We start from the raw sequence: 22,390 nt of genomic DNA on the forward strand, positions 1-22,390 counted from the left end.
AAAGGCTTCCAAGAATTGTTCAAACATTAGTTACCCAAATGAAAGGAGAAGGACTATATTGCAAGATTGCTGGATGGAAGTAAGGGGATCATAAATTCTGAAGGAATATGTTAGGAGTATTCTATAATTATCAAGTCTCATAAAGGGGTATGCGAAAGAAAAAATTTTTTGGAACTGCTGATCTTTGTTCAGCAGTTTTATAATAAGGAAAGTGCAATTTAGGATTTAACATTAAAACACCTGCAGCCTTCATCGGCCTTGGAACACCTGCCAGAGTCATTTCGACTCCAGTATTAAATGCATAAGCGAGAATACAATAATGAATACATTATTCAATTCATTTAAATTTGTAATTATGAACAGTAGATACAAAAATTAATTTAAAAAAAAAGGATAACTGAATTTACGATGTTAAGAAAATGGCATGCTTTTCGCAAAATTCATGTGCTTACTATTCTTTTTAAATTAAAATTTAGAAATGCAGTTTTTGCATGTATAATCTAGCTAGCATGTATAATCTAGTTTGTATAATCTAGCATTTTCTGCTTGAAATACAAATATTAGTAGTCATTATCATTACAAAGTTTTATTTCACATTGTCTCTTCTTTGGGGCTAATCTCTCTGCTAGATCCGTTCTGCTTGCATTTTTTTTGGTTTATTAATAAGGCGTATGTAGTTTTGATATATTTCATCAGCTTGTAATTGTTTTTTTTTTCACTCATTAAAAAAAAAAAAAATACAGGCATTTATTGTAGTTAAATCAAACTTATCTTAAGAAGATGAACAGGCCATTTTCAAGAAAGGGCTTTTATAGTGAACTTTCTAGCCATCTCATCAGTTACATCGACACCGCATTTGGGTGCATTATAAAAACTAATTATTTCTACGGCTTTTTTTCATTGTTACTTATATCGACAGTTGAATGATGAGTACTTAAAGTCATTACATTTTCCCCCCTCTTTTCGTGATATACTGTGTGAAGTTCTATTCCTTTTTCACCACTCACACCATGTGCATCTAGTATTCCAATAAAGGCAAGTAACTTATCTCTAGAAAGAGACAAACTTTCATTTTAAAGGACATGCCTCGCCTTTACTTAGGTACATTTCTTTACATTGTTCAAAATTGTGCTATGTGTAAATAAAAACCAAGCACTCAGCACACTGCTATCACTGATGTTTCTTTTGGCTTGATTTGTTGGTCTACTATCTTGTCATATATTTTGTACTGGAAACCTTCCAGGATTTTAAAAATTTTTATACATTTTCCGTTCTGTGCCATCAGGAGCAGTAAAAGCTTCTGTATTACCTGATGCGTCTTTTGAAATTTCCTTGTTCTGTCCTCCATCAAAATCTGCTGAATTGTCTTTTTTACTTTCAAAATCAGCCATTTCAAAGTCCTTGTCTTCAATATCTGAAAGTTCACATCCTTCAGATTCATTATCTGATAGCTCACATAAAAGATTTGCTATTTCATCTGGGGTTAATCTTTTTTTACAAGCCCTTTTTCACAATATATTCAACAAAATTGAGCATCACTAACGTTTATGAAGAATATAACACATACACTGAAATGACAAAAATCATGGGATACCTCCTAATATTTTGTCGGTCCTCTTTTTGCCCAGCGAAGTGCAGCAACTCGACGTGGCATGGACTCAACAAGTCGTTGGAAGTCCCCTGCAGGAATATCGAGCCATGCTGCCTCTATAGACGTCCATAATTGTGAAAGTGTTGATGGTGCAGGGTTTTGGGCACGAACTGACCTCTCGATGATGTCCCATAAATGTTCGATGGGATTCATGTTGGGCGCGCTGAAATTGTCCAGAATGTTCTTCTAACCAATCGCAAACAATTGTGGCCGGTGATCAAATCAAAGCTAAATATTTCCTTTCATTTCCTCCAGGCCAAGTAAAACCGTGATAAAACAAATCATACTAACAAATTTTGCTTCGCCCAAGTTTTCACGGGATAATAACTAACTACAATATATACGAACCTGAGGTAGCTCAGGATAATCAGGCAAGCGGTTAAAGAATAAACAATGAAACAGGAAAATATAGCAAGAACTTTATCTTTCTGCATTAAATCTTTTTTTTTTTTTTTTTTTTTAACCCAAAGGGCATTAGCTCAGAAGGGCTTTTAATTTTGTTTTGGCATTTTGTGTTGATTCACTATAAATGGCAAATTACCTTTTAATTTGTTGCCACCAAATATTAGAGCTCTGTGTTATATTTAAGGAAATTAAATAATGAAAAATCTGTATAAATGTATGTATGTTTCCCACATTGTAATAAAACAATGGTACCTAGAGATATCAAATTTTGAATAACGTCCGTCTCTACCCGAATATGGACATCTGGAACCCTAGATTTAGAATTTATTTTATTATCTGTTTCATATTTTGTCAAGCATTTATGAGTTTTTGATTAAGAAACTCAACGATTTTAAAGCGAGCAATGGCAACACTGTAAGGGGGGCATTTTTATCTCCAGCGCACGAGACCAGGTATCGGAAATTGTAAAGATATGCTCTTTTAAATATTCTGTAATATTGCTGGTGAATTGAATTTTTATGGTCTAAGTGCAAAGAACATGATATTTAATAAATAAAGATAATGCACAAAAAGTTAAGAAATGTCCCTTTGGGCATAATACAAAACCTGAAAGCTTTCAGATTTTTTTTCTTTTGGTGTGACTGCCGTTGGGATGATTTGAGAATGATTGTTTGTTCTGAATTATGAACAACTAAAATTCTAGGCAATATTATGTTTAATAAGAATCTGTCAAATAACTTTATTGCCCTCACTTGTATGGAAATGGTAAGTGCTTTGCCCAGAGTCTTTCACACACCAGGGGCCGAGCAGTAAAGTCCGTGAACATTGGTAGTTTGGTCTGAGTTTCGAATCCTGCAAAAGGACTGGCTGCATGAGCATGTGTAATATACACATGGGTTGTGGTCTTACCCATGTGTAATATACACATGGGTAAGACCACGCAAGTACAAGCCAGTTTCTCTTAGAAAGTCCTCCACAAAGGCATCTCTTCCCTTAGGAAGATAGCCCAAAGGCTTTGCCATAATCACACAAAACAAAGCAAACTAACCAGAGTCTTTCAAAACCAAGTAAAGTTATCAATTTTTATGTCTGAGGACAATTTCATGACAAGTTTTTGGCAGGTTTGTCTAGTTGAATGTTTTAGGATCTTATTGCTGTCCTCTCTCTAGCCAGATAGCCTTTATTTGCTTTGCCATAATTCAGATAATCTATTGAGTTTTCTTGGTGGTTGAAGATGATATTAAAAGGGGTGTTAGAATCATTGATTAACAATTCCCCTAAAATCAAAAAACTATTCGTGGTTTGCAAGTTGTTAATATATTCTGATACTGCATGTGAAAGTATGACTTTTGTAATATCAAATGAGACACTATCTGGAGAATTATTACTTGTGTAGTATAAAAGCACATTACGTGACATCTTTCAGTGGTTTAACCATTTGGCCATTGCACTGAGCAATAATCTTGTATAGATTAAAAGTTTGGTATGAACTTCTCATAAAGACTTTTATCTTTATATGAATTTCCACATTGAACAGTAGCTTAGGGAGATTTTATTCATTTATTGAATGTGACTTAAAAGTCTTAAAGCATAGTTTCCTAGCCTTTTTTTACTCACTGCATCCTTCTCAAAAGTTGCTTCATTCAGTGTTGCCTTCAGGTTTGTTCATTATTCGTATGCTTTCTGTAATGAGTTGTTAGATATTTTTTAAATGGGCCCACAGGTAGTCAAGTGGTAAAGTCGCTGAACATTGGTAGTTCGTTCCGAGGTTTGAATCCCATGAACGGGCTGGCTGCATGACCGCTTTTGTGTTTTCCCCATATGTAGTTTGTATATGAGCCAGTTTCCTTAGAAAGTCCTTCACAAAGGCATCCCTCCCCTTAGGCCAATAGCCTTAGAGTGCTTTGCCGTAATCAAATAAACCAAACCAAACCTTTTAAACATGGTCTGTAGACTTTGACAGGATCTACATTTACATTTTTAGATGTGCATTTTTTGCACTTTATGTGCGGCGTTGAACTGTTTATTAAATTTCATCTCAAAATTCAAAAACAGATTAGTAATAATTAAAGACTTTCCACTCATTTAATAGTTAAAGCAGCAAAACCGGATTCTTACTATTACACATGCTATAAACATACACATATTAAATGTCATATATAGATCTTTGCTTTAGGAATATAGATCTTTGCTTTATAGATCTTTCTTATATAGATCTTTGCTTTAGGAATTTTTAGGCTGTCCCCTTTCTTATTTGTTTTCAGATAAATACTGAATTTCCATTCATGTAACTTGAATTAACTTGCGTGAAGGGTTGATTGACATAATTTGGTGTGGTTTGGGCAAAGAAATATATCTGTAATGTTTGTAAAATAAAATGAACATTAAAATATTCATTAAAACTGTAAACCCATGAGATCTCATCATCATCATCAATAGTATAAAAAAAACTATGACCTTTGAATATCATGTCATAAAATTAATATGTGTGTTCTCCTCGTGTATTTTTCTTTGTACAAAGAAGAAAATTTTTTAATTAAAAGTATTGTAATTTTTCTGTATATTGGATCTTATAATTTTCTTGTTTATTAAATCAATGTTGATAAACAGTATTCAGATTTATTAAATGAAGGTTAATATTCAATTATGCTGATGCAAAACTTTGATGTAATTTCAAAATGTAAAATATATTAGAAAAAGATGAGATAATTGTGCCCCAAACCAAAACATCATAGAAATTATACATTTTTGCAGGTATGTAATGCACTTTAATTTTCATTTCTGTAACTTAAAAGAGTTTCATAATAGGGTTGATGGTAGACGATGGTCTCTGGCATCCCTTCCTTCATCAGGCTATGGTACTAATACTCCAGGGAGTTCTAATGTTTCAGTGAGTACAGTTTGAGGTTACTTAATTAATTTTACATTAATTTACAAAAATGTACATTTCAGTTGATGTCATTTAAGAAAATTGCATTGATAAATTAAGAATTTAACACAGCAAATTTGAAATATTATTTAATGAACTTTTAAAAACAGGTGAAATTCATTCTTTGATTATTGTTAAGTTTTAGAGATCTGTATTGTAGTCTTTCAAAATCTATAAAACATAGCTTTGATATTATTATTGCCAATCTAATGTTGAATTTTAGTCAAAGTTTATATGCTTTTGTGCTGTTATTGTTTAATGAGTGGATGATTCTGCATTGAAAGGCTAAAACAGCATCAAAGGAAGACCGGTAACATTTTGCAAAGCAGTAATGTTTCAAATGGCAAGTACAGAATTGTGATGCAGTGTCTTTGAATGTTTATACACATATTGGCCAATGAATTGGAAACCAAAAATCCATATTTTGTTGGACTACCTTTTGTTTGGATAACTGCTGTGAGTCATTTGGGCATCGAGTCTACATGCTTCTGGAGTGCATTTTCGTCCAGAGCATTGGCTATGCATTGGCTATGCAGCTTTTTAGATCTTGTAAATTAGATGGAAGAGGAGAGTGCTGTTGGATGCATCTTTCCACCATATCCCACACATTTTCCATGTCATTAATATCCAGGCTATGCATGGTCAGGGAAGGTGTTGGAAGTCAGATTGATGTTCCGGGAGCCAATTTTGAACACTTCTGGCATGATGTATAGTTGTATTATCATCCATGAAGTATCCATCACCATCAGGGTAAAAATGTAACATTGCAGGGTCCACTTGATCTGCTAGTATATCTAGCTATCGCATGGCTGTTTATTTACCCTCAAAAAACACCAGGGACCACTTCCATGAACATGCTCCATATCGTGATCTCGCGCAGCGTGAGTAAGGCAAGATGGATTCATGGCTTCGCGAAATTCTACGTCTTCCAACAGTGCAAAATAAGGTGTATCGGGATTCATCTGATCACATTACCTGTTTCCAGTCTTCAGATGGCCATTATCTTCTTTCCCGACACCACTCCAAACAAATTCTTGCATGGCAGTCAGAAATGACTGCTTTTCTCATAGGCATTTGACTATGCATTCCTATTGTCTATGCATGGTTCAAGTTGAAATCTGTTGGGAAGAGCTTTGGTTGAAGCTATGTGTCAGATGAAGTACAGTAGAGTCCCTTTTCTGTCATACAATTCATCGGATACACTGCAGATCACTCTTTTGGAAAACTGTGCTTGAGCTGCAGTTATGTTTTCTAGAGAAGGACTGTGGGTTCTGATTCCAACTTTTGAAAACCTTTGATGTGGTTGCTTTTAAAAACCTTTGATGTGGTTGCTTTTGAAAACCCAGTGAGATTTGCTGTCTTCAAAATCGAGGTCTCTGCTAAATGGGCACAATAATAAGCTCTTTTTCAAATGTTAAAAGATCTGTCATTTTTCCCATTTTACTTCGTTCATCATGAAAAGCACTCTTACACCTTACTTATACTAGCATTCTAACCATGTGTAACGCATGTTTTAAAAAAAAATTGCATGCATCATTCCTAGCACACATTCAAATGAAAATCTCAAAGGTTTCTAATTTATTAGCCAGTGTGTGTATTTGTCTCTTCATTAAGCACTGAAATATTTTAAGTTTGAATATGGTATGATTACTGGTGGTAGAGGGGTATGTTGTATTTTCTCAGAGGTTGTTGATGAATTTGTTTTTGTCAGGTGTACTCTATCAAGACCATATTGCGATTGCTGTATAAATAATTTTTTTATTCATAAAAGCCAGCAAATTTGCTGTCCATGTGCCTTTGAAGAATGTTTTTCACATTGGCTGACATGATTGGTAATGAATTGAAGACCAGTTATCACTGCTTGAATTTGCTACTTATTTCAGTATATGTTTGTTCTAAGTGTATTAGGAAGCTTTATTTGTCTGTGTGTGCCGTCTGTGGGATCTGGCAGCTGTTGACCAACATATGTTTCACTCTTGCTGTGTTGCTGTACATTTCGCTGAGTCTCGTGAGTTCAGGTTTCAGCTGCTTCATTCTGAAGGGTTTTTTGAGTGTAGTATAGGGAGGCAATTTCTTAGCACAAATGAAATTTTTGTCATTGATCAAACCAACTGTCATCTAAGTGCTAATGCTGCATCTGGAGATTGATATTATCTTCAGTTAAATAGGTGAGCATACACTTTGCAAATGAATTCTATTAAATGTGCCTGAGTTGTTTTAGAATGCCATATTATAACACGCTTTCTGTCTAGAGCCTGGAAGGAGTTCAGATTGGTATGTCTTAGAAGTGTGAGTGTAAATCTTACAGGATTTAATTCATTTGTATTTTTACTAATTATGTACAATTTGCAATTTGTAAATGGTATAATTATGTTCCAATTTCTTTTTAAAAAAGAAACTGATCTGAGTAAAACACCTTTAATAAATTCAATGTTTCAAAGAAAGAGCTCATTTCAGCTTTATTTTTAAAGGGTGTTCAATTTGATATTTGACAACAGAAGAGATTATGCATTGTATATGATTTTTCTTTCAATTTTCTTCAAGTCACAGTGTTCTTCTCAAGAGAAACTGCACACTTTAACACATGGTAACCTAGATGATGGTCCTTCTCATGCACATTTCAGTAGTAATGAGAGTAATCCTGGACTCGAAGAAGATGGCAGACATTCGCCTATAGTTCGACCCAGATCTCGCAGTCTAAGGTAAGTGGTTTATTTTTCACTGCATAGCTCTTTAAAGTTTAACTTAAACTACAATAAGTTCACATTATAAAAATTAAAAAATTATTGGTACTATTCCGTTTCGAGGACCGTAAAAAATTGCAGCGAAAATGTATGCGCAAGAGCGCCAAATCTAGCAAACGCGCCCATTTAACAGCGCTCTAAATCTAGCGTACGTGCTGATTTCAGATTGCGTAAGTTTTATAGTTCTATATTTCTTACGACGCCACTGAAATACTAGTTTAATTTTTTAATCCTTTTTTGATTTTAAATCGTTTTTTGATTTTAAATCCTTTTTTAATATCCTATGGATTTAACAATTTGGGAATTGCCCATGACGAAAAGTTGGAAATAGAATTTTGGGTAAAGTGCAGAATCATCCACTGTTTGACGCGTTTTTAAGAATTGCACATACTCGGTATCAATGTGCACATCGACCTATTTTCACTTTAAAAAAAATCACAGAATTGCACAAAAATGGCACTGCGCACACCCTTGGCTTTATCTATGTACACATCAACCTATTTTCACTTAAAATGTAAAAGAAAATTGACAAAAATCCAATTGTTTTTACCCTTGTAAAAAGCGGCAAACAAATAAGTGAGCGATTCTGCACTTTACCGAGAATATTTTCAAAGAAAAAGCATCATTCATTATAGAAAATTACATCTGAACAACCAACGAGATGAAATTATGCTTTAGCGATAAGTCGGTAGCGAAATAGCGATGCAGCAGTTATGTTTAACAATTTTTATATAAATCATAATGATCTGAAATAATTATTTACTCTTATGCTTCCATTCAGTAATGTTTAGCTTTTTTCATATAAATTATAATAATAAAAAGTATTATATGAAATTAACCTTTCATCTAAATTAAAACATCAATCTTTAGATAGTTATTTAATATTATACCTCCTTTCTTGACGCAATTATTAGGGTTGCCGCAATTATTTTTGGTAGCATTGACATCAACAATAGTTTGGCGACTTTTTACGGCCCTCGAAACCGAATAGTACCAAATTATTTCTTATAAAATACCTTTTTTTTTTTTTTTTCATGAAGTTGTCATAAAAATGTCAAATAATTAAATCTTTGAGAGAAGCAGAGCAAAACTTTTAATATGCTTCAAGATTAAGTTGGAAATATTACTTTATTGTAAGTTAAGTCGCTGATTTTATATTTTATATTTTTTAATGTAGTTTTAGTGAAGAAAATAATTAAAAATGTACTAAACTAAAAAATTTGTTACGTATCTCTATAAATTAATCTAACTTGTGGTTGAACACTAATGATCTATTCATATTCGTTTTAAAAGCAAATGTAATATACAGTATATAAGTTGTGTTGTGTTGTTGTGTATAGTTGTGTAATTTCCATGTATTGTAAACCAAAAATTTGTTTAAATTTTGAAGTGCAATCATTACATAGTTTGATTCTTAAATTCAACAAAACACAATTTTCCATGCCTGTTTTGCCATAGAAAGCCCATTATAATTTTGAAGGATGAAATGTGTAAAAAAGTGCATTGGTAATTAATTATACTTTATACAGCAAATTTAGAATTCCTAAATATGTATGAAATAGGGTATCCAAAAATAGTGATTTATTTTTAAGCAATTATATTATATTTTCTATTTAATATTCTCTTTCGAACTGTTTTTCATCAGCATCTGTACACTTTCTTCAAGGTTTTGTCCTCCACCAGGAATACGGAACAATTCTCAAGCTTTGAAGCTCTTGACATGGATTATTATTCAAAAATATGCAGCATATTTTCTTGTATCTCTTGATGTGTCACATTTCTATAAATTTGGAAAATTTCTCACATACTTGATGCCTTGAGTGACGCTTTAAATTAAATCTGTAATACTACAACACATTGTCAAAGCATAAGTTGTTGCAGTTTTCACCAGCAAAAATTAACGTTTCATGTGCACATTTTATTATTTATGGCCATACATGACAAGAATTGCAGGACTTTGTGATCAGGAACTCATGTAGATAAGTGCCAAAGATGAACTGCTTTTCTCAGGCTGATGCTATTTGGCAAATTAGTGCAAGAAATCCATAGGCAACTAAGCCATAATCCATAATTTCAAGGCTTATATGCAGTTTTATAATTTTTGGATTCCCCCTACTTACCTGTGCAACTTTGAATTTTCTTCAAAATGGGGGAGAAATAAATACATTTGACAGGAGTTTTCCAGTTCTTATTTTTAAACATGTTATCTAAAAGAGATTTTACTGTTTACATCATCACAAAAGCATACATATTATTTACCATCTATCCAACAGTAATTCAAGTTTTCCCGATTACTTATCTTCTTTTGAACTGCATGTTCTTTGTATACAATGAGTTTTTCTGTTTCTTTTACATACAACAGTAATTCTTGTCGTATGTTTCCAGTTAAAATCGACAATAATGGTACAGCCGATGCCAAACGGAATATCCTCGCCGGTAACCTTTTATGCCTCATTTTGAAAACAAGTTGCAGCCATTTCTTATCAGATTGATTGTTTCTTTTACTACTGGCCTGTAATTTTTACCAAATAGTTGAATTTTATGCCCTAAGGCCATTCGTGGTAATTAAGTCAATTAGGATGCAATCACACCGCTCACCCGAAGACGAAGATATAGAAAAGGCAAAGTCAAGGGTTAAATTCATCAATTCTAATGAGAATGCCCTAGCGAAGTAAAGCACTACGGTTTTACATAATTTCTGAGTAAGCTATTCGTATGAATTGAAATAATTCCTGCATTTAAACTTGTATTTCAAATTAAGATTTAACTTGAAATTAATGTAGATAATTACTGAGAGAATTATATTTTTGTAGCATAGTTTACGTGAGATGAGATCACTTTGGGTCACGTGATATAAACGAGCGAATCAGGATGTTGTACACTGAAAGCATAGTAAATTCTTAAATTAATATCTTTTTACAATTTTATTGTCTTTATTTATTGGTTTTTACAAAATTTTAAACAATATTAAAATGTTTATGCCTTCAAAATAAAAAATTCTTAGAACTAACATTCGTTAAAATTTTTTATGTGTATACTGTATGTTATCGCCAATACAGTCTGCTTGGCGAGATTTGCACCAGCGAAATGGAAAAGTATCGTTCTTGTTTTCCAGTCACTTATCTCTTGACAAACTATCAATTCTACTGTCTTTGTGCCCTCATGATCAAGAAGCTATTTCCCCATTATATTATCCCCTTTACTTTGAAAGTTTTTCAAATATTTTTTAACATCCATTGTCCCAGCTCAGACTCACGTCTGTGCAGTTATCCCATGAAAACAAATTATTTAGAAATTTTGCTTTTTGAATGTACCCTTTTTATGTTTTTCTGCCTTTGAGAACAGAGATTTAGTTTTGATACCAGTTTTTAAGAAGATTTTAATCTTACTGACACACTGAACCAAAGAAGTAAGGCCTATGGGAATGATCGGAAGGCCAGTCTTCATCAGACAATGGCTTTATGTCATCTATTGCTATGTTCTTTGAAATTATCTAACAACATATGTGAAGAAAGGAATAAAAAAATATTCGGTCACTTCACCTGCATAAATTTTACTCAGTTCACAAGATAATTGGTCTCATTCAATTATTTTTCTCACTCTTGTATGATAATCCCAAGTAGTAATACAGTATAAAGTTGTAATCTGGACTCATCGGGACTTCGGCGATTCCGGATTAGGGGTTTTTCCGGATTATAGATCATCAATTAAAATCTGGTAAGATGGCATGCAGAAATTATACAATTAAAAATATGAAACTGTAATTTATGAAATAAAAGAGCAATTATGATCTAAAGAGTATCAAATTTGACAAAAAAAAGCTTAATATTTATTTGTTTACTTTATTAAACATTTCTTTCAATGCGCGTATGCGTAAAGAGCGTAGTGTATGCGTAAAGCATACAAAAAAAAAAAAAAAAATGTTTGTGGCTTTGAGGTCCGGATTATAGATCATTCCGGATAATGGATGTCTGGATTACGGACTTTGTACTGTATTTCCTTTCCTTATAAATGTTATGAATAGAGATAGTTTGTTCTATAAACCACGTGTGCCATTCTCATAGTTGCTTTGTTTTTCTGCCTCATTTTATGTGAATCTGCTGTTTCAGCTTTTGAAGGAGATTTTTTTCTTTTGAGTTTTTCTTCATTTGCCTGAAATTGAGCTAAAAGAATCTGTTCTTCCTGAGTGCTATTAGCATTTTTATTTGGAATATTTTGTATGTCTATGCATAACTTTGTTTCTCCATTTACTGATTGTACGAGGGTTGGAACTTTAATAGTGGCAACTATTTATTCACAAGAAATACAAAAGTGATTCATATCACCATGTTTTTACAGTCCTTCAATATAGTCGCCAGCATTGTGTACAACCCGTTTCCAATGATGTGGAAGTCGCAGAATACCTGTAGCAGCGCCTGTTTTGTTGATAGTTTGAATGGACCGATCTACTGCCACAAGAATCTCAGGAACAGTTTGGAAGTGTAATATGAGTGCTCCTAAGTGGTTCCTTCATCTTAGGAATTAAGTCATAGTCACAAGGGCTTAGATCTGGGAAGTATGGTGGATGGTAAAGCACTTCCCAGCCCCATCGCTTGAACAGATCAGTCACAGCTTGCGCTGCATGCGGCCGAGCATTGTCATGCAAAATGAGAGGAACGTTCTGCAGAAAATGTCGCCGTTTTTTTCTCAAAGCTGGTCGGAGATTGTGCTCCAAAAATGAGCAGTAATACTGCGCAGTGACGGTCTGCTGTGGGGGAACGGTATGCATTAGGATGATACCATCACAGTCGTACACGAGAATCACCATAACTTTCACATTGCTGGGGTTCTGACTAAATTTCAAATGTCGTGGTGACCCGTGATGACGCCATTCGTTTGATTGGCGTTTCAGTTCTGGCTGGTATGATCGGACCCGAGTCTCATCCAGCGTAATGATACAGTGTAAAAAAACATCTCCTTCACGCTCATAGCGCTCCAGGTGGGTTTGAGCAGCATCGTATCGTAGCCATTTCTGCATTTCCGCCAATTGATGTGGAACCCATCGTGAAGCAATTTTTCTCATGGACAGGTGTTCCTTCAGAATGTGCAGCACAGTCGTATGCACTAATCCTGTTTGTCCGGCCAGCTGACGAATCATTTGGCGGCGATCACTGTCCATTAGTGCGGCAATAGCTTGCATGTCTGCATCGCTGACACTCGGACGACCTGGCCGCAGCATGTTGCCATGTTTTGGCGTCCTTCATTGAATGCTTTCACCCATCTTGCTACGGTTCTGTAAGGCAATGCAGATTCCCCGCAAGCCTCTTGAAGCCCTTGATAGCACTGTCGTGCTGTACGACTTCTGGCACATTCAATTTTTATCCAACATTATTGTTCTTGTTTTGAAAACATCCTGACAACACTTATTTTAGACCGCAAGCTAATACAAGGTTCCGTTCTTCGCATCACTCCGCATGCGCGGGATGTAGGCAGGTCGAGTCTTTTTGCTGAGAGGTTAGGTAGGTATGTAGTTCACGTGTGGTATACGCAATATTCTTTGGTTTTGATGCATAGCGTTTTTTCAGCTGTGTTGCCACTATTAAAGTTTCAACCTTCGTATGTAAGTCATTTTTGTAGTACGTAAAAATCATTAACTGTGTATGTTTTATTGGTGGCCCTAAATTTTTCTCATTGAATATATCAGTTACTTAGACATGTTTGTTGGTTTTTAATTCTTTTGCAACTGCATGTTTCTTGATTGTTTTAATTTAACCTTTCGACCTGACTTTTGCATGATTAAACTTTAAATGTGAAAAGTAGTTTAATTTAATGTTAACATACGAAAAGAAGTGTAATATGAGTTTAAAGTTTTTTAATTATTCCATTTCCTAGAAATCTCTTGTAACAATATATCTCAATTGTACTGTCAATTGGGACTATTTGTCCCAATCATCTAGGATGTTACCCTATCTCAGAAAACAAATCTAAAATTTTTGGTAATTTATAACGTGACTATTACAAAATGTAAACTCTGCACACATGCAACAGTTCATATACAACAAAAATTTCCATGTATGTTTCATAAAAATAAACAATATGTCAGCATGTAGTAATTTGATCACTGGTGCGGCATATTAATGCACTGTTCAGTACAATTGGGTCAATATATCCCACAATATATATATATATATATATATTCAAAATTTTTTTAATCTGGCATTAAAAAAAATTTCTGATGTGGCTGAGCAATGGTTACATGATACAAATATGGCGTTGCCACTCCAGTATCAAAGAATAATAAATATCATTATTTGTTAAATAATAAAATATTACAGCCTCTTCCCCCTCCAGATAAACTTTGATATTTTTATAAATTAAAGTTTACAATTTTTTTCTCAAAACACAATATCAACACAATACATAATTGAAATACAACAAATAACATAATAACATACACTCAGGAAGAGAGGAAAGAATAAAATCATTTTTTTATCTATATAGAGGAACAAATTATTTAATCAGGCCTGGGAGCACAACTTAATGCGTATGTACTTTTATGGTTTTTACCACTTCGATGAACGAAACTGTAAAGCATCAGTTTGCAAAATGAGCTCCTTATTGAAATCAGGTGCATGTAGTATAGGCTTTTGAGACAGTTTTTTTCTTTAGCTCTTCAAATGCTTTTGTGTACTCTTCTATCCAATTTATTTTCTGTTTTTGTAAGTTTGCTTTCAAGGTTTAGGTTAAAGGTGCTGCTATAGACGAGAACATGGAAATGTAATAATTATAATATCCTGCGAATCCTAAAAATGCTCTGACTTTTGTGGATGGCACGGGAAAATCAAGAATAGTTTTTACTCTGACTTCACATGGCATTCTTATACCACGACTTACAATATGTCCTAGATATTTTATTCTATCTTGGACAAATTTACATTTTATAGGTTTAATGGTTAAACCAGCATCATTTATTTTTGTCAAAACGGCTTTCAGGTGGCTTAGATGCTCTTTCCAGGTGTTTGAAAAGATTGCCACATCATCTAAATGTGGAACAGCAAAGTGTTCCCAACTGTGAAGGATTTCAGCCATCACTTTGCTAAATGTAAATGGTACATTTTTAAGTCCGAAAAGCATCCATAGAAGTCTAAATGTGCCAAAACTTGTAACAAAAGTGGCTAATTGTTGGGCATTAGGTGTTAACGTTAAAGAGTTATATATTTTGCACTTGCTACACTTTCTACTCATTGTTCGATATTAGGCAAGGGGAAGAATTGTGTTTTAGTCAACTTATTCAATTTCCTATAGTTGATACAAGGTCTAGGATCTCTTCCTGCTACTTTCACTAAAATTGGAGAAGTGTAATCTGTATCTCCTGTTTCAATTATTTTAAATTGAAGCATTTTATTAATTTCTGTTTTTAATATATCTGTTTGTCTAGGAGAAATTCTGTATGGTTTACACTGGATTTGTGTGTTTTCGGTACTATTCGGTTTTGAGGGCCGTAAAAAATTGCCAAACTATTGTTGATGCCAGTGCTGCCAAAAATAATTGTGGCAACCCTAATGCAAGAAAGGAAGTATAATAGTAAATAACTATCTAAGATTGATGTTTTAATTTACATGAAAGGTTAATTTCTGATGTTTTAATTTAGATGAAAGGTTAATTTCGTATAATACTTTTTTATTACTACAATTTATATAAAAAAGGCGAACCATGACTGAATGGAAGCATAAGAGTAAATAACTATTTCAGATCATTTGTATAATTTATATAAAAATTGCTAAACGCAACTGAAGGGATGAATACATTGCTATTTCGCTACTGAGTTATCGCTTAAGCATAATAATTTCACCTCGTTGGTTGTTCAGACATAATTTTCTATAATGAATGATACCTTTTCTATGAAAAAATTCTCGGTAAAGGGCAGAATAGCTCACTTATTTGTTTGCCGCTTTTTACAAGGGTAAAAACAATTGGATTTTTGTCAATTTTCTTTTACTTTTTAATTGAAAATATGTTGATAAATGAAAATATGTTGTGCACATAGATAAAGTCAAGGGTGTGTGCAGTGCCATTTTTGTGCAATTCTGGGATTTTTTTTTAAGTGAAAATAGGTTGATGTGTACATGGATACTGAGTATGTGCAATTCTTAAAAAAGCTTCAAGCAGTGGGGGATTCTGCACTTTACTCAGAATTCTATTGCAGACTTTTCGTCACGGACAATTCACAAATTGTTAAATCCATAGGATGTCAAAAAAGGATTTAAAAATTAAACTAATATTTCAATAACATCTTAAGAAATATAGAACTATCTAAACTTATGCAATCTGAAGTCAGCACATACGCTAGATTTGGCGCGCTGTTAAATGGGCGCGTTTGCTAGATTTGGCGCTTTTGCGCATATATTTTCGCTGCAATTTGTTTGTGGTCCTCAAAACAGAATAGTACTGTGTTTTCTGTCAAATGAATATCACGCGTTATTAAATGAGTTTTATAAAAGATATTTGAAAACTTCAACAGCAGATCATGCAATTCTTGAATTTGTTGTTCATTTAGCTTATCATTTCAGTAACTGTTTTCCTTAATTTTCTCAAAATCGAACAATGTTGTTTCAGAGTCAATTGTTGGGAAATTTTCCTCCATATCATCAATTTCAGATTAATCTTTTGTAATCATAAGGTTAACTGATTATGATAAGGTTTTAACATGTTAACATGGTAGACTTGATTAAGGTCTTCTTTTCCTTCGAAACTCGCAATATAATTGGTTTCGGATAATTTCTTCTCAACCTTTCCATTCAATGGCTAGTCTGTTTGCTGTACTTGTTGATACAACTAATACTAAATCTCCTTCATTCTCTTTTGATAGCTGTACGATCGTACCACACTTTTCTTTTAGTTTGCATTTCCAGCATCTTAGCTGTAGCCAGCTCTTTTCATCTTTTTAATCTATTTATCAATTGAAAAACGTATTCAAATCCATTAACCCCTCCACGTACAGCACACATGATTTGAGCGGCGTATCTGTTTCATCCCCCACTATGGGTCACGTGAAAATCGCGGGCGAAGAATTTTTTCCCCCGATTTCAATGCAGATCTCGCCATTTCCCCGTGTACGTTAAAAAAACCATCATCTGATGCTTATTTTCACTGCCAGGTGGCACTAGAGGGTTCAGGAATTTGGTTTTTTTTTTTTTTTTTTTTCTTAATTTTTTTTGGCTTGATTTTTTTTTTCCTGCGTATTTGTGAGTTTGCGTGCTTTCTTTTGTCTTTCGTGATAAACATTTATGAAAGAGATGGATTTGCCGAGTGTAAGCAAATGATAATGAGCTTTCACCTGATCCTTTATGAATCATGCTTGTTGCCATCAGTGTACAAAATGTCTACAAAAGTATAACTTGCCTTTATTTTTCACAGCCATTGGTTGTAGATTAATTTTTTTAAATGAAGCAAATATTCATGTTTCGGCAGTTTTAAATTTAAAGAAATAAGTTTTGTAAAAATTTACAAAAATCTAACTTTTGTATGTACTTCTGGTCCTTATATTTAGGAAAAATTTGTATTTGTTATAAAAGTAAAGCTCAAAAAGTTTGCTTGTATGACAAAAATTTACACTATCCATTTCAAGGGCAATCAGATTCAGATCTGTCTTCTTCAGAAATAAATAAAAATCACCAAAATATGCTCCTGAAAAAGAGAGAGAGATATCTGATTGTCCTTGACATCTGTAGAGCTTTAATCAAAATCAACACTAAATAAGGCTTGCTGTTTATCCTAATTTTAAAAGGTAGTAAATTTTGTAAAACTCTGAGTTATTGTTAAGCAAAAGGAGAAAAAATTATTTTAATATAAATATTAGTTGTGTCTGTTTTCTTTGTGTTGCTTCTTTTCTGTGCGATTCTGAGAAAATATTCAGATATATGTCATCTTTGTAAAATTTTTTTATGCTGTTCTGATTTTTACTCTTTTATATTTGACTGGTGTGCAATAAATAGCTTAACCAAAGACATTATGGGGAAGAGAAGAGAGTGCTGAAATACTTTTTGTTGGAATTGCTGTCAGCACTTTATCTTTGCACTGAAAGACTAGTTTTGTTTAGTAACTATGTAAACATGGCACACTTTGAGGAAGCACCTCTGGGATACCTAATTTATTATTTGGGGTGTGATTTCTTCATGCCTCATGAATTATTGTGCATTTAAAAAGAAATTGCAGATTATGTGTATTTTCTCATATTGAGAATCAAAGTTGTATATTTTTTTGAGGGAGGGGGAATAAGTTATTTATAAGTAGCAGTTAGAATAGATGATTATTATAAGGTTACAGCATCTGTTGTGTAAAACAAAACAAACAAAAAAAGCTTTAGTTTTATATATACAGTCAAATGTCTTTAATCCAGATGTCCATAATCCGAAATGATCTATAATCCGGACCTCAAAGCTATAAACTTTCTCCGCATGCATAAACGCTTTTACACATGCTCATAATACCTTTACTCATGCACATAATACGTTTACACATGCGCGTTTAATGTATAATGGACGGTATAAGCTAAGCTAAGATTATCTAATTATGTATTTCAGTTAATGTTGCAGATTGCTTTGTTCCTTAATCTTCTAATTGGATCCAGCTTATTATTTTTTGCAGACCGTTAGAGCAATTTTATAATAGTAAGCTTGAACTTTCGATTATGTCAAAAAGAATTCATTGCTCTTTATTTCATGAATTTCGGTTTCATATTTTTAATTTTATAATTTCCGCATGCCATCTTAACAGATTTAAATTGATGATCTATAATCCAGAATCACCGAAGTCTCGATGAGTCCGGATTAAAGACTTTAAACTGTATATACTTGTCGTATTTTACTTGAGAACCTTTTTTCATATTTGTTGTAATATAAATCTGTAAGTAAATAATTTCCTTTAATTCATATTTAATTTCTCTAGAAATTTTAATATTAGGTGGTCTTGGTTTGGTTTTCACAGATCAACATGGTTGAACAAGAGGTAAAATTTTTTTTTTATGATGCTGAGTTGTCATTTCTAACAAGCATGAAAGCATTATTCCTTCGACAATGTTCCCTTGGATTTTATTAACATGATCTCATCTTGCTTGGTTGTAAATTAAAAAAAAAAAAAAAAAATTACTTTTAAATCAGTTTAACATCCTAATTTACTGTTTTCATCTTCAGATAAATAACATTTAATTTTTATGGTATTCGTAAGTAAGTCTGTTGTTTGGTTTCTAGATTTCAATGCTTAGCTGAATGTAGAATTGCCATAATTCATTGGATCAGATAAAACTATTTATATTTTTGTACTTCTACATTCTCATACTGTATGTTCCAGGATTTTAATTCTTATTTACATTGTAAGTGTTCATATTAGCTTGACCAATAAATAACTACAAAATGATAATTTTTAATTTGATGTTATTTTTTGTTTGAAAATTTTGTTTCATGTATATATATGGGTGTGTATATATATATATATATAGATAGATAGATAGGTAGATGGTATATTGAATGGGTGTATTATACACACACACCATTAATTTTTCATATATTTTAATTGCCAGGTTAAAGGTTTTTGTTTAAAAAAAGGCAATTTTCATAAGTATTTTTTTAAATTTCTCACAATATTTTTTAAAGTAAATTTGAGTTTCCTTGAGCTACCTTGTTTATTTTTATTTTTGGTGATATTCATTTTTACCTTTGGTGATGTTCTGCTTCTTAGCTGGGAAAATTGTCTCCAAAAAAATATGATAGTAATTTCTAATTGCTGAAGTGCAAGCATATGCATGAAATATGCTTGCACTTCAGCAATTAGAAATTCTAAAGTTAGAATTCAATGAATTCTAACTTTAGAATTAACCATATTTTCAATATACACTGTTCAACTCAGAGAAAATAATTAAATTTTTTTTGGCAATTGCCTCTTTTAAGAATTTTTCACTGTTTTATCAATTTTTTTGGCTTTAATTATGTAATAATGATAAAAGGTAAAAATGTGCTAATAGAATTTTTTTATTTATTATTTTTTATGTAACATGTATCTCATCCTAATTTTGTAAATTCGACATTTATTCAATATTAATTGAAAATGAAGGAGTTAACAAAAATATTCTTAGTAAGTGACATATTTTATTTTTTACTAATTTGGATGCTATATTCCTTTTTATGCAGCCATGTTTATTTTATTAACATACATGCTCAAGAAAACTGCTAATTTTCTTTTGCAATTGAATTAAAAAAATGCGTCATTTTACCACCTTTTCATCCCCTTTTTTGATAGAGAAAGAGATGGGAAATATATATATGTATACCAGTTTTTATCTTATTTATTTATTTTTGTAAATCATGCTTTAAATATATTATAGGCACTTAAACAGTACCTGGAAAAAATTAATACAGTACAAAGTCCAAAATCTGGACATTCATTATCCAGAATGATCTATAATCCGGGCCTCAAAGCCGCAAATTTTTTTTGTATGCTTTTTACGCATGCGCGTTGGGAGGATGTGTCTCCAGATACGTTAAAAAATGCTTGAAATAATTTATAGCCAGCTACCATATTTCATGGTGATGATAGCTGCGAATTCGAAGGTTTTCGGACATCGCAAACTAAAGGTGAAATTTTCCAGTTATTGGATTTTGTAAAGAAATGTGGAGAAGCAGTAATAAATAAAGATGATATAACAGAAGTTTTCATTGTGATGACAATGCCCCAATCATCAATCAATTAACGGACGCCGAAATCTGTAGTATGGTTCTAGATCCAGAAAATACCGCTTCCGATAGTGAAGAAAGTGACAGAGAGGTTATTGAAACCGAAAAAATTTTGATTGACAAGTTAGTCGCTATTCTCGACACAGCAATTACATGACTTGAACAGTGGAACTTTGTAACTGAACAACAAATTATGTCTGTTTACAACTTACATTGAAAGAAATGTTTAATAAAGTAATAAAGTAAACAAGTAAATATTAAGCTTTTTTTTTTTTTTGGTAAATTTTGATACCCTTTAGATCATAATTGCTCTTTATTTCATAAATTATGGTTTCATATTTTTAATTGTGTAATTTCTGCGTGCCATTTTACCAGATCTAAATTGGTGATCTATAATCCAGAATTGCCGAAGTCCCGATGAGTCTGGATTACGGACTTTGTACTGTATTATGAGATTTTTTGAACTTTTTGTCTTTTTATCATCACCTCTGCAGTTCAAATTTTTTGACATTTTTATGATAACTGCTTTAATGCCTGGAGCTAACTACTATGTGGCAGAGTAGCATGCTATACCATTTATATTAATGATTTTTTTATTAATAACGATGCAGCAAAAGTGATAGGCTGCTGCATACTTTTCATTATGCTAGAACTAAAATAATTCCAAGGCATGGTGCAAATCCCCATTAAGTCCCATTACCATATGATAAAGTTTCACTCCTGCCTGTTAGATAAATTATATTAAAATTATTCATTTTATTCTTTTATTATCACTTTTTATTGCTTTATGCTTTCATATTTTAGATGTATTTCTAATTCATTTTACTATAATTTTACATGAACACAGTATTGTTATCTTTTAATGCAACATGTCATATTTTTATAGTATTCTTCATAAAGAGAAACATCAGCTGTATTTATGCTTATTATTTTCTTCTTATTCCTCCATGGTTTTAGCCTGGCCTGGTTGTGTCTTGCACCTTTAGAGTAAGGGCTAATTCTTCATTTGTCTTTGATTTTTTTTTTTTAATGCTGGCAGAAAAAATCTTTTCATCTAACGCATAATGAACATAAGTCAGTGCAAAATTTATATATTGTAATATATATATTTATAATAGTATCTTCTATAGTATGCAATAAACATAGATAACTATTTGAAATTAGTGCCATCTTAAAAGAATTCTCCCAAGAAAATGACATAATTTGTTTTTTGGGGGGATCTTTAGAGGAACCTGTTCAGAATCTCACCAAAAGAAAACCATCCTAAACACAAATTATCTTTGGCCAAAATTTTGCAGTTTTTACAAGAATATCTTCGAAACAGTTTTCTTGGTTCATATACTTCCACCACATTAATTCAATGAAATAGGATTCCAGATGGTCCCACATCAATTCCTCTTCTGTATTTTAAAAATTGATTTGCCATTTCTATTAAGAAAAAATCAGAGAGCTCTATTTTTTCTCAGTAAGCATCTCCCAAATGTTTACCGTTTAGGTAGGGTCCTTCTGGCATTATTTTTCTTAGGTATGGAAATTCACATCAGTTTTATTGATATTATTGAATATTCCAAGTTACCTTTTAGCATGTTTGATGAGGTGTCATGAGCAAACCTTTCTCATAAAGGTATTTTAACTAGTGGTTGTATTATTACAAATATGTAATCATTTTCTCACAGTAGCGTATTGATGCATTTTCTTCCGAGTAATGATATATAAAACATATGGTCAGTTGAAGATCATTTTATTCATAAGATATTTTTATCATAAGAACAATAGTTAAATGTGGTAAATAGGTTAATCTGTTAATTAATAATGAAATCAGTTTCATAGCTTGATTAATTTTAATGATTTAACTAAGATTCATTGTAAATTTAATATGAGTTGTGCAAATAAATTAGCAAATTAAAAATATTTTGAAATAACTGTTTTACAATAAATAATTGTTTATAATATG

At 32.4% G+C, this 22,390-nt stretch overlaps 1 protein-coding gene across 4 annotated transcripts in view; it reads left to right on the plus strand.

The window, feature by feature from the left end:
• dop (microtubule-associated serine/threonine (MAST) protein kinase dop) overlaps positions 1 to 22,390 on the plus strand; it is a 189,818-nt gene that overhangs the window by 25,580 nt on the left and 141,848 nt on the right. Inside the window, exons 8-11 of one of the 4 annotated variants that reach the window (XM_085821506.1) lie at positions 4,865 to 4,946; positions 7,530 to 7,687; positions 18,656 to 18,715; positions 21,394 to 21,423. In XM_085821506.1, coding sequence (XP_085677632.1) covers positions 4,865 to 4,946; positions 7,530 to 7,687; positions 18,656 to 18,715; positions 21,394 to 21,423 — 330 coding nt within the window. The remainder of the gene's footprint in view (positions 1 to 4,864; positions 4,947 to 7,529; positions 7,688 to 18,655; positions 18,716 to 21,393; positions 21,424 to 22,390) is intronic. The other 3 variants (XM_085821507.1, XM_085821508.1, XM_085821509.1) reach the window with 3 other exon arrangements.

This window comes from Stegodyphus dumicola, chromosome 8 (assembly GCF_044657685.1).
Source record: "Stegodyphus dumicola isolate Sdum_Otavi_A_Nest chromosome 8, ASM4465768v1".
Lineage (NCBI taxonomy): Eukaryota > Metazoa > Arthropoda > Arachnida > Araneae > Eresidae > Stegodyphus > Stegodyphus dumicola.